The sequence below is a fragment of the Oncorhynchus clarkii genome, chromosome 20 (assembly GCF_045791955.1).
Source record: "Oncorhynchus clarkii lewisi isolate Uvic-CL-2024 chromosome 20, UVic_Ocla_1.0, whole genome shotgun sequence".
In the NCBI taxonomy this organism is placed as follows: domain Eukaryota; kingdom Metazoa; phylum Chordata; class Actinopteri; order Salmoniformes; family Salmonidae; genus Oncorhynchus; species Oncorhynchus clarkii.
The window spans coordinates 62,716,240-62,729,856 of record NC_092166.1 but is presented as its reverse complement, the minus strand read 5'-3'; the positions used below and the strand labels follow the sequence as shown (position 1 = coordinate 62,729,856).

At 43.7% G+C, this 13,617-nt stretch overlaps 1 protein-coding gene across 1 annotated transcript; it reads right to left on the bottom strand.

Moving 5' to 3' along the window:
* Nucleotides 1-583: 583 nt before the first annotated feature.
* Nucleotides 584-12,560, bottom strand: LOC139376671 (transcription factor 20). The gene is made up of 6 exons (XM_071119512.1): nt 12,309-12,560; nt 8,013-10,540; nt 6,184-6,277; nt 5,203-5,252; nt 3,545-3,618; nt 584-3,283 (listed from the first exon to the last, which is right to left on the bottom strand). Exons 2-5 carry the CDS (start codon nt 10,533-10,535, stop codon nt 3,571-3,573), a joined length of 2,715 nt encoding a protein of 904 aa, XP_070975613.1. The 5' UTR covers nt 10,536-10,540; nt 12,309-12,560; the 3' UTR covers nt 584-3,283; nt 3,545-3,570.
* Nucleotides 12,561-13,617: the final 1,057 nt, after the last annotated feature.

Sequence of the window (13,617 nt, the reverse complement as noted above, 5' to 3'; positions counted from 1 at the left end):
CCTGATTCAACTAATCATTCAAATCTAAGGCTAAAACCTGGGTTGCAGACCATAGCTGTAGCCAATAGATGAGTTAGACAAAGAGGTTTCTGCAAAGCTATCATGATTAATGTGTTGCAACTTGTGTATTGGAGTTCCTGTCTGTCTGTAGTGACATATTGATGCGGCATCATGATTTGTGGTGTTTTAGTGAGTAGGGCAACACAGCGCAGGAACTCATGTCTGAGTATGTCTTTGCAATACAACCGTCTTCCCTGTAAGCTCTGATTTAGTCGACAAAAAAAATAAAACTGGTTGGAATGAATGCCGGTGTGAGTTTGTTCCCTGGACTCAGATGTCCCAGTATTCTGCAGGAGATACAGACATGCTCTTCTTACATTTCTAGCTATTACATCAGATCACAACACAGGCCATTTATCAACTACAACAGTACCACGTTACAGCATCTCTGCACTAGCAGTGTGTTTGCAATAATATGAAGATTCATGTTCTATGGGAAGTTTAAGAAAATGTAAAGTTTGAACAGTTGGTTGTCTATACACTAACTATTAAAATCATGAGGCCGTCACACACACAAAAAAAAGGGGGTGCGACAAAATGTTTATTTTAGTTACATCTAGCTCTGTTAGCCAGGGGTAAACCCACACAGTACAAAATAACACCTGTAAAGTCACCTTAAAATAAAGAGGGAAAGAGAAGTGACGCTGGCAGCCTTATCAAACGTTACCCATAACACAACTGACAACTAAATGTATCAAGAACAGGTTTAACCAGTAGACTGTAAAGAAAAGGTTATAGTAGCCAACACATAGCCTCTGCTGTGATGATCAATATCCTGCTACGGTTAGCATTGCTCCAGTCAATCAATGTGTGATAACATTTTATAGGTCAAATCAAAAACACAAATCATTTGAATAATTGAGACCCGGCCCTGAGATTTAGACATGAAAACAATATTACAAACCAAACCCATTTTTACAACCATGAAAATAACAATCCAAATGCCCCATCTGGTACAATGCATAAGTTTGATTAAATAAAGCAGCTGTGACAATAAGGAACAGCAGAGCGTTTGGCGCTCATTTTGCAAAGTATGACAAATTCGGGTTCACTGCAATACATACAAAAAATAAACAAAAACAACAGATGGCACAATATAACCAGATATGGAGGTAAGAAGAGGTTATGTGTAGCTAGCTACATTCCAATAGCCATACCACTTAGAATTCATGCCCAATACATCGCTTAATTCTAGGTGCTATACTAATGTGGATATTGGTACAGACACACACACGTGTGTCTCCTGCAGTGTGAGGAATCCTCTCCCGGGGAGCGGCCTGCTGTAACATTCACCGTCACCACTGTTCGGTCTCCCTTTACAGACTTCACAGGTCTCAGAACAACACTGCCTCTACTGTCACTACGGAAAAGTACACACAGAAACTAACCACCAGGCAGCACAACCGACATTAACCAACCACAGTGACATCTCTAAATGTACATCTATCAGACCTGCTTGGTTTACATTCGAGCTGCCCTGGTTAGCGGTGTGGATGGCCAACAGAAAGGCAATGTACTCGACACACACTGATTTGTCTTTGCAACAAAGCCGGTGAAAATGAGTAGAGGTCTAGTAGCAGTGATAAGGCTTTAGGAGAGTTCAGCTGAGGGTTCGACTTCAGACAAACAGGTGAATGGAGAAGGTTGAAGATGACCATTCTGACCAAATCAACAGCTACCTGGTAAAGGTTGATGTAAAATGTGGTCGATGGTTAGAAACTACAGACTGACTGTAGCACTTCTGCCTATACTTGTTGGAATTCTACAGACAACAGAGGTCATCTAAAATCAAGTCAGTTTACATCATGTGACGGTTGAATGGTCCTAGCATGTGCCCTTGTTCAAACAAATAATGCATGTGTAAAGTATTGTGAGTATTGGCTTGCATTATCATTGGAAATGTAATACTAGAAGAGAAATAAATCAATTGTGTCTCAGTAAAAAAAATCAGAAGAGGAAAGCCAAGAGCAGATGACCGGTAATGAAGGTGTGGACCAATCACTTCAGTCCCAGACAGCTGTGAGATAAATACAGGAATGGTGTCAATGGAATGAAAACAGATGAACAAGTTCTCTCTACTGACGATGCCAACAACTATGTGGGGCAGTGCCTGAATTAGATGCTACAGGCCAGGGTGAGTCCGCTTTGGAGATCATACTGCAGCCATGGCAAGTGCCACTCCAAAGTGCTTTCAGCGACTTCCATCCTCTTTAGAGGAAGTACAGTCACAGGATGAATGAACAATACACACGAGCTACAGTTCCCTCAATTCTTCATATCCACTATACAAATGTGCTGACAAAACATAGTGCAGGTAAAATCAGTTGAAATGTACACCTTGCCTACTTCCGCCCACTGTAAATCAGAACTAAAACCGCTATTGTTTTCATCACATAAGAATAAACCTGTCAGTCTTGTAGCAAAGTATGGTCTTTATGAAAAGATATTATCAGGTACCTGTATTGTAATCAGAAATGGTTCTGTAGAGAAACTCGGGGTTGATCTAAATACGAGACCATTCTGCACTGTCTCCACACCACCCCTATTCGACCATCACTTCCTCTACCAAGTGGAATCTTTAGCATTGGTTCTTCCTAATAACATAAGACACAAACTATGGAAGTCTGTTCGGGTCGTTGCATGTCAAAAACACACAGGTTAAATAACCCTATTTGACCCGTCAAATAACACGACCCAACCGGCCTTCAATAACAAACACCTCCAGGTCAATTGCAAAGTAAAAACAAAAGCAACAAGATTCCCAAAAAATAAATAAGTAATATATAAATCACATACTTACAAATCTTACAAAATTAAATATCTCCAATTTTATTGTCAAAATTTTAAATAAAAAAAGGGGAGAATCCTTTTTCCTAATAAATAATTACAAACGCAATAGCATGTGTTTAGCACACCACTGTAAGCGAGGTGAACACATCTCTCTTTAATGGTAACCTTGGCTTTGGGCCCCGCACCCAACTCCTCTGTTCAGTCATTGGCCCATCTAGCAGCCTCCGTAACCTGTCCAGTCCAATGAGAAGGACAGAGGTAACAGGACATTAGGACAGCCGTGGTCTTCTGCATAGTCTGTGCAGCGCAGTGTATCACTTGAAGGCAACAGAACAAGTAGCAGGAGGAGTAGCAAGCCAGCTTTCAAATCAGAGGACAGCGTTCCAGTGTCGCCATGGTTACCGGGCTCATAGGAGAAACCCTGCGGAACACCCTGGAACGGAAGAAATTCAATTTTTTTAAAGAAAGAAAAACACATTCATGTTTCCAAACAAAGATATTTAAACATTTAGCACTTCATGATTTGGATATACACAGAAATGCCCCACTACCATCATTGTTATTAAAGAATGTTACAATAATGTGTGACTCGTGCACAAACACAGACAGGTTAGTAATGCTGAATTTCGTAGGGACAAAGACCAGAAGAGAGGTGGTGCTGTTGTGTATAACGTAACGTAACAGAACCACTGACCATGTGTAGTCTGTGTCCTGGTTGTGTCACCTGTCATCTCTTCTGTTCCCAGGAGGGCCTTTGAATGACTTGTTCTGGGGAGGAACACGTACACACAAAATCCCAGTGAAAATAAAACATTTAACACTGAAAGTAGATCAGTGTACTGTACAATACTAGCAGTGGCTAAGGGCTGGAGAAATACAATCCCAATGTTCATTCCCTTCTGGTTTTTCGAGGACTGTGTACAGAAAGTATTCACACCCCTTTACTTTTTCTACATTTTGTTGTGTTACAGACTGAATTTAAAAATTGATTGAGATTTTATGTCACATAATGTAAATGTGTATTTATTAAAAACTTCTTTTTTTTATACCAATGAATTAAAAACAGAAAGCTGAAATGTCTTGAATCAAAGTATTCAACCCCTTTGTTATGGCAAGCCTAAATAAGTTCAGGAGTACAAATGTGCTTAACAAGTCACATAATAAATTGCAATGACTACCTCATCTCTGTACCCCACACATTGAGTGACCTTACAGATAATTCTATCGAGCTGTGAATATCAACCATAGACGACTCAACCACAAAGAACAGGTAGGTTTTCCAATGGCTTGAGAAGGATACCCATTGGTAGATGGGTAAAAAAATGTTTTTACCTGACATTGAATATATTTTTGAGCATGGTGAAGTTTTTAATTACACTATGAATGGTGTATCACTACACCAGAAAGGATACAAGTGTCATTCTAACTCAGTTGCCGGAGAGGAAGGAAACTGCTCAGGGATTTCACCATGAGGCCAATGGCGACTTTATAACATTTACATAGTTTAATGGCTGTGATAGGAGAAAACTGAGGATGGACCAACACTCCACAATACTGACCTAATTGACAGAGTGAAAAGGAGGAAGCCTGTACAGTATACACATTTATATTCCAAAACATACGCAACAAGGCATTAATGGAATGAATGAGCCAATTGGAAGCTGGAGATGATTAAGTGGCCATGATGTTATGAGGGCCAGATTGGGAATAACCTAAAACAAGGAGTTGCTTACCAAGAAGACAGTTAACTTTCCTGAGTGGCCGACTTACAGTTTTGACTTAAAAATCTATGGCAAGAACTGAAAATGGTTATCTAGCAATTATCAACAAGCAATTTGTAAGAGCTTGAAGAATTTTGAAAATAATAAAAATGGTCAAATGATGCACAATCCAGGTGTGGAAAGCTCTTACAGATTTACCCAGAAAGACTCACAGCTGTAATCACTGCCAGAGGTGCTTCTACAAAGTATTTACTCATGAGTGTGAATAAATAAACAAGATATTTCTAGATTTTCAATAAATGTGCAAAATCTTCTAAAAACATGTTTTCACTGTGGATTACTGTGTATATAAGGGTGAAGAAACAAATCTATTTAATACATTTACAATTCAGGCTGTAAGTCAATGCTGAACTGAAGCTATACTTCATTTTAGCGATGTACAGTAAATCATAAAATGGAGGATTGATAAATTGTTGGCTTCATGCCAGCTTCAACTCTCCACAAAGACAATATTTGTACAATACAGTGAGACTGAAATCACTGACAACCACACAGAGAGAGAGAGAGACAGAGAGATTGGTTTAGTAAGGATCAAACCTAGCAGTCACTTCAATTAATCAACCATCCATACCTTGTGCTTGGTGCATTTCATGGAGAAGTTCTCTTCATTGAGGACACAGTCTGTGGGGAGAAGAATGCTTGGATCAATAAAGACAGTGATTCATCAGATGGCTCAATAGCAAACAGCAGCCGAACCAGCTCCCACACACACCAACAGGCTACAGATAGGGATAGGTTGTAACAGAGAGAGCTTGCAACACACACCTCCGCTTAGAACAGCCATTTACAGAACATACAGGGCACGTCCGTGGAGCTGGGGTGCCCATACTGTTATCCAACCACAGTATTAGGCCTAACCTTCAACTGAAACAGCCCTCTACCAGACTGTGGGAAAACATGGCATTCGGCACACAAAATAGACAATCAGGGAACGTTGCTGGATGTCTGTTTGAATAAGATACAGATATAAAGCAACATTATGATAAATCATGTCTCAGAAAAGACTACGAATATTATCAGTCACTGAGGTGGCTCAAACTTTGTCTGACTGCAACCAAGTCCCATTTGAATGCCTTGACAAGCAACAGACTGCAGGTCCTCTGTAGTCTAACGCTCTTCGTGGCAAAACGTTTTGCAACGGAAAGACGAAAACAAGCATTTCTTATTGGACAAATTCAGGTCCCTCCCCATTTCAGCCCATTTGCTTCCCGATGAATATACCCTTGTATCGGCTGCTAGACTAGGCTTGGTAATGTTTACTAGGAGAACCGGGCGGCATCAGTCAGATGTTGTAGCAGTTAGTGACAGGCTGGAGAACTAATAGGTGTCAACACAGCAGGGACTGACTATACACACAATCCTGCATTAGAATCATGGCAGACTTATGTGAAGACCAAGTATACTCCCTAGTCCTGGATGCCTGGTTGAGATGCTTCCAAATGCCATCCTTCCCTCCTCCCTTCTTAGGCACAAGTATTGGAACTGGTCCCATTACTAAGCAGAAGTAGAAGGGTACCAAGCTAGGGAAGGGGACAAAGAGGGGGAGACTCACCTGACTGTAGAGAACACCTGTAGTGATACTTGTTGAGGCATCCTTTGAAGAAGCAGCCCAACATGGCACCCGGGTTATGGCAGCGAGAACATGTCTGAAAACACTAAATATAATGAATTGGTTGTGTTCCAGGCCAAGACCAAAATACAAGCTGCTATAATATTTTTTACATTGCTAAACAGAAGTCTGATACTATTACACACTTCTACAAAAACATGGTAAAAGTCCATTCCCTATGGGAGATAAAGAACACTACATACAGTGCAGTCAAAGTATTCAAACCCCTTGACCTTTTCTACATTTTGTTATGTTACAGCTTCATTCTAAAATGGATTAAATACATTTTCCCCATCAAGCTACACACAATACCCCATAATGACAAAATTGAGATCAGGGCCATCCTATTTCCATTGATCATCCTTGAGATGTTTCTACAACCTGATTGGAGTCCACCTGTGGTGAATTCAATTGATTGGACATGATTTGGAAAGGCACACACCTGTCTATATAAAAGGTCCCACAGTTTACAGTGCATGTCAGTGCAAAAACCAAGCCATGAAGTCGAAGGAATTGTCCGTAGATCTAAGAAACAGGATTGTGTCGAGGCACAGATCTGGGGAAGGGTACCAGAAACATGTCTGCAGCATTGAAGGCCCCCAAGAACACAATGGCCTTCATCATTCTTAAATGGAAGAAGTTCGGATCCACCAAGACTCTTCCTAGAGCTGGCCGCCCAGCCAATCTGAGCAATCAGAGAAGGGCCTTGGTCAGTCATGTAACCAAGAACCCGATGGTCACGGTGACAGAGCTCCACAGTTCATCTGTGGAGATGGGAGAACCTTCCAGAAAGACATTCATATCTGCAGCACGCCACCAATCTGGGGCAGCAGGTAGCCTAGCGGTTAGAGCGTTGGGCCAGTAACCGAAAAGTTGCTGGATCAAATCCCCAAGCTGACAAGGTAAAAATATGTTGTTCTGCCCCCGAACAAGGCAGTTAACCCAGTATTCCCTGGTAGGCCGTCATTGTAAATACGAATTTGTTCTTAACGGAATTGCCTAGTTAAATAAAAGGTTAAGTACATTCAAAAAAAAGAAAGAAATGTAATGGTAGAGTGGCCAGACGGAAGCCACTCCTCAGTAAAAGGCACACGACAGCCTGCTTGGAAATTGCCAAAAGGCACCTAAAGGACTCTGACGATGAGAAACAAGATTCTCTGGTCTAATGAAACCAAGATTAAACTCTTTGGCCTGAATACCAAGCGTCATATCTGGAAGAAACCTGGCCCCACGATGAAGCCTGGTGGTGGCAGCATCATGCTGTGGGGATGTTTTTCAGCAGCAGGGACTGGGAGACTAGTCAGGGAAAGATTCATGGAGCAAAGTACAGAGAGATCCTTGATGAAAACCTGCCAAGACAACGCAGGAGTGGCATCGGAACAAGTATCAATGTCCTTGAGTGGCCCAGCCAAAGCCTGGACATGAACCCGATCGAACAACTCTAGAGACCTGAAAATAGCTGTGCAGCAACGGCCCCATCCAACCTGACAGAGCTTGAAATGATCTGCAGAGTAGAATGGGTGAAACGCCAGAAACAGGTGTGCCAAGCTTATAGCGTCATACCCAAGAAGACTCAAGGCTGTAATCGCTGCCAAAGGTGCTTCAACAAAGTACTGCGTCATTATTTGGTATTGTGTGTAGATTATTGAGGGGAAAAAACTATGTAATCCATTTTAGAATCCGAATACAACGTATACACCCCAATCATAAATCAACAGAGACTCAATTAAACAGAGGCACATCTATTCCTGGGCTGCAAGACTTAAACTTACCGTCTCCTGACCCACCTTGACCGCCTCTTCAAGACCGTAGACCCTCCCCTTCACCAGGAACACACCTGCAGACCAGATGCTACAGTCCTCGTGGAGCCAGTACTCACACTGGTCTAGAGGCACCACAGGGGGGCTGTACCAGTCCTCTACTGCAGCCTCAGATGTAACCCCAGCCCCATTCTCAATCCTGGCCCTCTTTGCTGCAGGGCTGCCTGAAGGGTCACTGTTGCTAGTCCACCTCCCCAGCAGGCCCTCTTGGTTCAACCGTGGACCTGGTTTGTGGGGCCAGGGGACCCCCGGGGGCCGAGCACACTTTCTGCCCCGGCCTCTCATGCTGCAGGACGAGTCGGAGTCACTGAAATCCTCCTCTTCTTTGAGGCCTGGGGTCCTAGCAGGGGGTTTAGCGCTGGGTCTGTTTCCCTCAGGGTAGTAGGGCCCGTGGAGGTCCCCCAGGTCCATGGCGTTAGCCGAGCCTCTACAGAGGCAGCAGACCAGGGAGCTGTGGTATTGGCTATGGGTGGAGATGCGGCCCAGCTGGAGGCAGGAGGTGGAGGGTACAGCCCCAGGGATGAAACCCCCAGAACCTGAGCCTCCAGCCTGCTGTTGCCCCTGACCCTTCTGCCTGGGCTTCTCCTCCTCAGGGTAGTTGATGACAGTACAGTTGGCAGGGGAGGTGGAGGAGGGTTTAAGGCCCATGTGGATGAAAGGAGAGAAAGTGTCCCTCCTCATATCCCTCTTCTCCTCCTTGTAGTTGACATATTTCAGTTTTATCTCAGGCTCCTGAGGGGAGAACATAGCGGAAAACTTGCCCAGTCTGGGTTTCTTCCGTTTCTTCTTGGGAGCAGGGGTTACCTTCGCTGTTTTAGCTGTGGGAGAAGATGCTTCCCTGCATGCAGTCTTCACTTTATGCTTCCCAGGGCTTTTTGGAGATGTTTTAAGTGGCGGTGATACAGTCAGTACATCCACCTCGGAGGGCTCGGGATCTGCAAAGGGTGGGCTGGAGGTTTTTGGAGATGTACTGTGGTTGTGTGGATATTTGGAAAAACGGGTGTGTTCAGAATCTGACGTAGACTCTTTACAACTGTCTGTGTTCCTGTTAATGCTATCCAGACGGCCTTTCGTTGCGGCTGCCTTTACTTTAGTCTCTCCCTCTGAGCTAGATGCTACTTTATTCTGGACTTTCTTCTTCCCTACAGATGAGGTCTGTTTGTTAGGACTAACATCGGCTTTAGATGGACTGCTCTGAGTCGGGGGATTTGTCAGAGGCTGGGTTTGGGTCTTTGAGGCCTTGGGCTTCTTAGTGGATACTTTATACCAGTTAGGGTTTATGTTCATCACTATGGCCTCTAACCTAGTTCCCCTGCCAGAGCGAGGGGGAAGTTGTTTCCTCTCAAAAGTCCTCTGCTCTGCCTTTGCATTACCATTCAAGTGAGAAGCAGTCGTCTCCTTTGGTTTCTTTTCTAAAACCTCTGGGAGAGTGCTCTTGTCTTCTGTCAAGTCAACAATAGGCTCTGAATCTGCCTTGGGTTTATGCCCTGGCTGCTGGTAGTCCTTGCTGGTATCTAACATTGGTGCATTATCACCATCATTTTCAAAGCTGGGTGAGCAGGAGGCCTGAGGCAGAATGAACACATTCTGTACGTCATCCAGTGAGGTAGAGGGAGAGACCGTGTCCCCCAGAGGACTGATATACTCCCTACTATGAGAACACAGGTCCCTGGGACTCATGCTGTCCTGGATGAGGACAGGCTCCTCCGTTCTAGATGAGATGAAAAAGAGAACCTCTGAGTCAGCCCTTTGTCCTTCCTCCTCCATGTCTGTAGTGAGAGGCTCTGGAGAGGAATCAATACATATTGCAGAATTAGACCAGCTGCTGCTGCTGCTGCTACTCCTGCCATTCTGCAGTCCTGCATTGTCGTCTGTGTCCTGAGAAAGACTGTGTTCGATTGAACTCGCTCTCTGATGAGGATTGTTTTTCTCCACTCTTCCATTACTGGCAACTCGACTGCTGTTGATTTCATGACACTGCTGCATCAGACAAACCCCTGCCACATTCTCAGCCATCACCTGGGCTGTAGGCATAGAGTCAAACATTTCAGACTGGGGCGCTAAGCCCAGAGGCCTGTCCATCTGCTGCAGGTAGCCATCCATTGTTGAGAACTTGCTGATTGACGGTACGCCGTAGAGAGAGGAATGGTGAGAGAGAGAGTCATGAGTGGAAAAGATATGAGACCTGCTTACATAAGAGAGGGTGACTGTAGTGTTGGAGAAGGCATCGTTCGGCTGGATCTGGTCTCCTGGTTGAAGCTTGTGGTTGGGGTCAGTTTCTGGGAAGGAGAGTCCCTTGCTGCTCCCAGAGCCTGGGTACCAGCTTGAAGGCTTGACCACCTGTAGGGCCTCCATGGAGTTGGCTTTAACGAGGCAAACCTCACCTTTTGCGGTCAGGTCTATGGCAGCAGGGAGGCTACGGGTGGAGGAGAGGTCTTGGGGCTGTAAATCAGAGTCCCCCGGTGGTTGCTCCATAGCAACTGAAATTGAGCAGAAATACAGAAATGTTGACATTGTATTTATTTTTGCTGACCTCAGTGGGAACATGATTGGATATAGGTCAAGATTGAGTTCCATCTAGCCTGGAAACCTGACAATGAATATCTTTGAATTCTACGTCCCGCATAAATGAGAGTTTGGATCAAGAAAGTTTCCTCTTTTACGACCCCTACAAGCCAGAATGTTAAATAAAATTATATTTTAACTTAATTTACTAGTTGTCCATGCGGTTGGTCCTTTTGCAGGTAGGAATAGGAGACAATATCCACAGTAAAGTATAATTATGTCAACTTTTCAAAGCGCATGCATACTTCCAGAGCTCATGCACATGTTTATATAGTTCAGGTGATAAATCTGAATGCACTACCAGCACTTGAAAAGTTGATGTAATTACACTTTCTTGGGGATATATTGATTCACAATCCTACCTCCAAAAGGACCAATCGCACAGACAACCGGTAAAGTTAACATATCATGTTAATCAAGGTTCTGGCTTGTAGAGGTAACGTTAATGAGAGGAAACTTTCCTGATCCAAACCCTCATTTATGCCCGACGTTCAATCCAACGCAATTCAACGTCGGATCTCCAGACTAGGTTCCATCATCCAGAAGCACATTTGACAGCAGTGGATTTTAACTTTCGTTGTCTATCTTTCTAGCTAGCTAACGTTAGCTACATAGTAGCTTATCAACAACTAACTAGCTATATCATTCTAGCTAGCTAACGTTAGCTACATAGTAGCTTATCAACAACTAACTAGCTATATCAAATATATTAGATAATTTGCTAACTAGAAAGTTCAATGTGCCCATCTTCAGTAAAATCTCCGAAGTGCAAACGTTCAGTGTTCAAAATTACAACACAGAAGTCAGACCTAAAACCTAAAAGGTTAGCTAACGTTTCCGTTGGCTGTCAAAGTTCAGTTTTCCGTACTGTTGAAGATCAGTGTTAGTGTCCCACGAGTTATGCAAATACTGAACAACCAAATTGCACACTAGCGTGTAGTGACCAAGCTGAGCTGGGAAAAGTGGTCAAATCAGAAGTGTTTGCTAGAAATGCACCAAAATATAGTGTTAAGAGAAAGTAACAAGTTGACAGCTGGCTTCGAAACCCTCTGCCTTCTTACAAACGAACAGAACGTATGTTTAGCTAGTTAGTTAGCTACACTCACCGGAACTGGAATGACAGTTGACAGGCGAGAGCTATTAGTCCTGGATTACCTACATTTATGTGTCTTCACTCAGCCAAATGTGAAGGATGATCGTGCCACTACAAGAACAGCTAGCTACTTCGCTAGTTATTACATGAACCATACATGACACGTTCACTTAGTAAACAGGATAAGTGCTGTTCTGGTTATCAAATGTAGCCAGTACGCGATGCGCTACGCCAAAGTTAGATAGTTAGCCGCGTACCACAAACTGCAGCTAGCTAATGCTCTGCTCTGGATCTGACATGACAAGTTAATTTGTAAATGATATGGCAACGTTAGCTTATTGTGAAACAATGGGTGGATGGCTGGTGGCTATCATAATACAATACTTGAACATTTGCTGGATATAGTGCCACTCAGCTTTGGGGATCGATCTCCCCGCACATAACGGCGAAGTGATGCATCTAGCGAATATAGCTAGCTAACTACCCTCGTTGACTTATTCGTGGTTAGCTAACTTGCTAAGCTAACTTGCTAGGCCTTTCATATGAAACAAAAGAGCGAGCATACTGCGCTGCAGGAGACTGAAACTTACCCAAACGGGAAGGAGTGGGGGGGCTTTAGAAACGTCCAATTCAACAGTGAGTCCCACCCAACATCTCGTTCAAGACCCCATCTGCTAGTACCATAAAACGCCAAACTATATATTTAAAAAAAAATCCACTTTTGTAAACGGGATAAAAAATGTAAAAAGAAAAAGAAAAAAATCCCTGGCTGTAGCTACTTTGCTACTCTCCGCGCGTGAGCTGCACTTCAAGAACAGCATTTGTCAGCTGGCGAACACAGTGAAGCATTATGGGAAGGTAGGAAAGCGGGCAGCGTTCAAGACATGAATGTTGTGTGGAGTTTGACTGGAGTGATTACTGAGCTCTTCAGTAACGCCATTCTACTACCAATGTTTGTCTATGGAGTTTGCATGGCTGTGTGTTCGATTGTAATACACCTGTCGGCGACGGGTGTGGCTGAAATAGCCGAATACACAAATTTGAAGGGGTGTCCACATATATACAGTGCTTTCGGAAAATATTCAGACCCCTTGACTTTTTCCACATTTCGTTACAGCCGTATTCTAAAATTGATTGACCTGTTTTCCCCCCCATCAATCTATACACAATACTCCATAAAGAATAAGCTAAAACATGTTAAGAAATGTATTACAAATAAAAACTGAAATATCATATTTACATGTATTCAAACCCTTTACACAGTACTTTGTTGAAGCACCTTTGGTAGCGATTACAGCCTCGAGTCTTCTTGGGTATGACACTAGAAGCTCGGCACACCTGTATTTGGGGAGTTTCTCCCATTCTTCTCTTCAGATCCTCTCAAGCTCTGTCAGGTTCGATCGTGACAGTCGCTGAACAGCTATTTTCAGGTCTCTCCAGAGATGTTCGATTGGGTTCAAGTCCGGGCTCTGGCTGGGCCATTCAAGGACATTCAAGACTTTCAAGGACATTCAAGACGAAGCCCCTCTTGTGTTGTCTTTACATTGTACTTATGCAACAGTATAGCTTCCGTCCCTCTCCTTGCCCCTACCTGGGCTCGAACCAGGAACACATCGACAACAGCCACCCTCGAAGCATCGTTACCCATCGCTCCACAAAAGCCGCGATCCTTGCAGAGCAAGGGGAACAACTACTCAAGGTCTCAGAGCGAGTGACGTCACCAATTGAAACGCTATTAGCGCGCACCTCGCTAACTAGGTAGCCATTTCACATCGGTTACACTTAGGGTCGTTGTCCTGTAAGAAAGGTGAACCTTCGCCCAAGTCAGAGGTCCTGAGCGCTCTGGAGCGGGTTTTTAATCAAGGATCTCTGTACTTTGCTCTGTTCATCTTTCCCTCA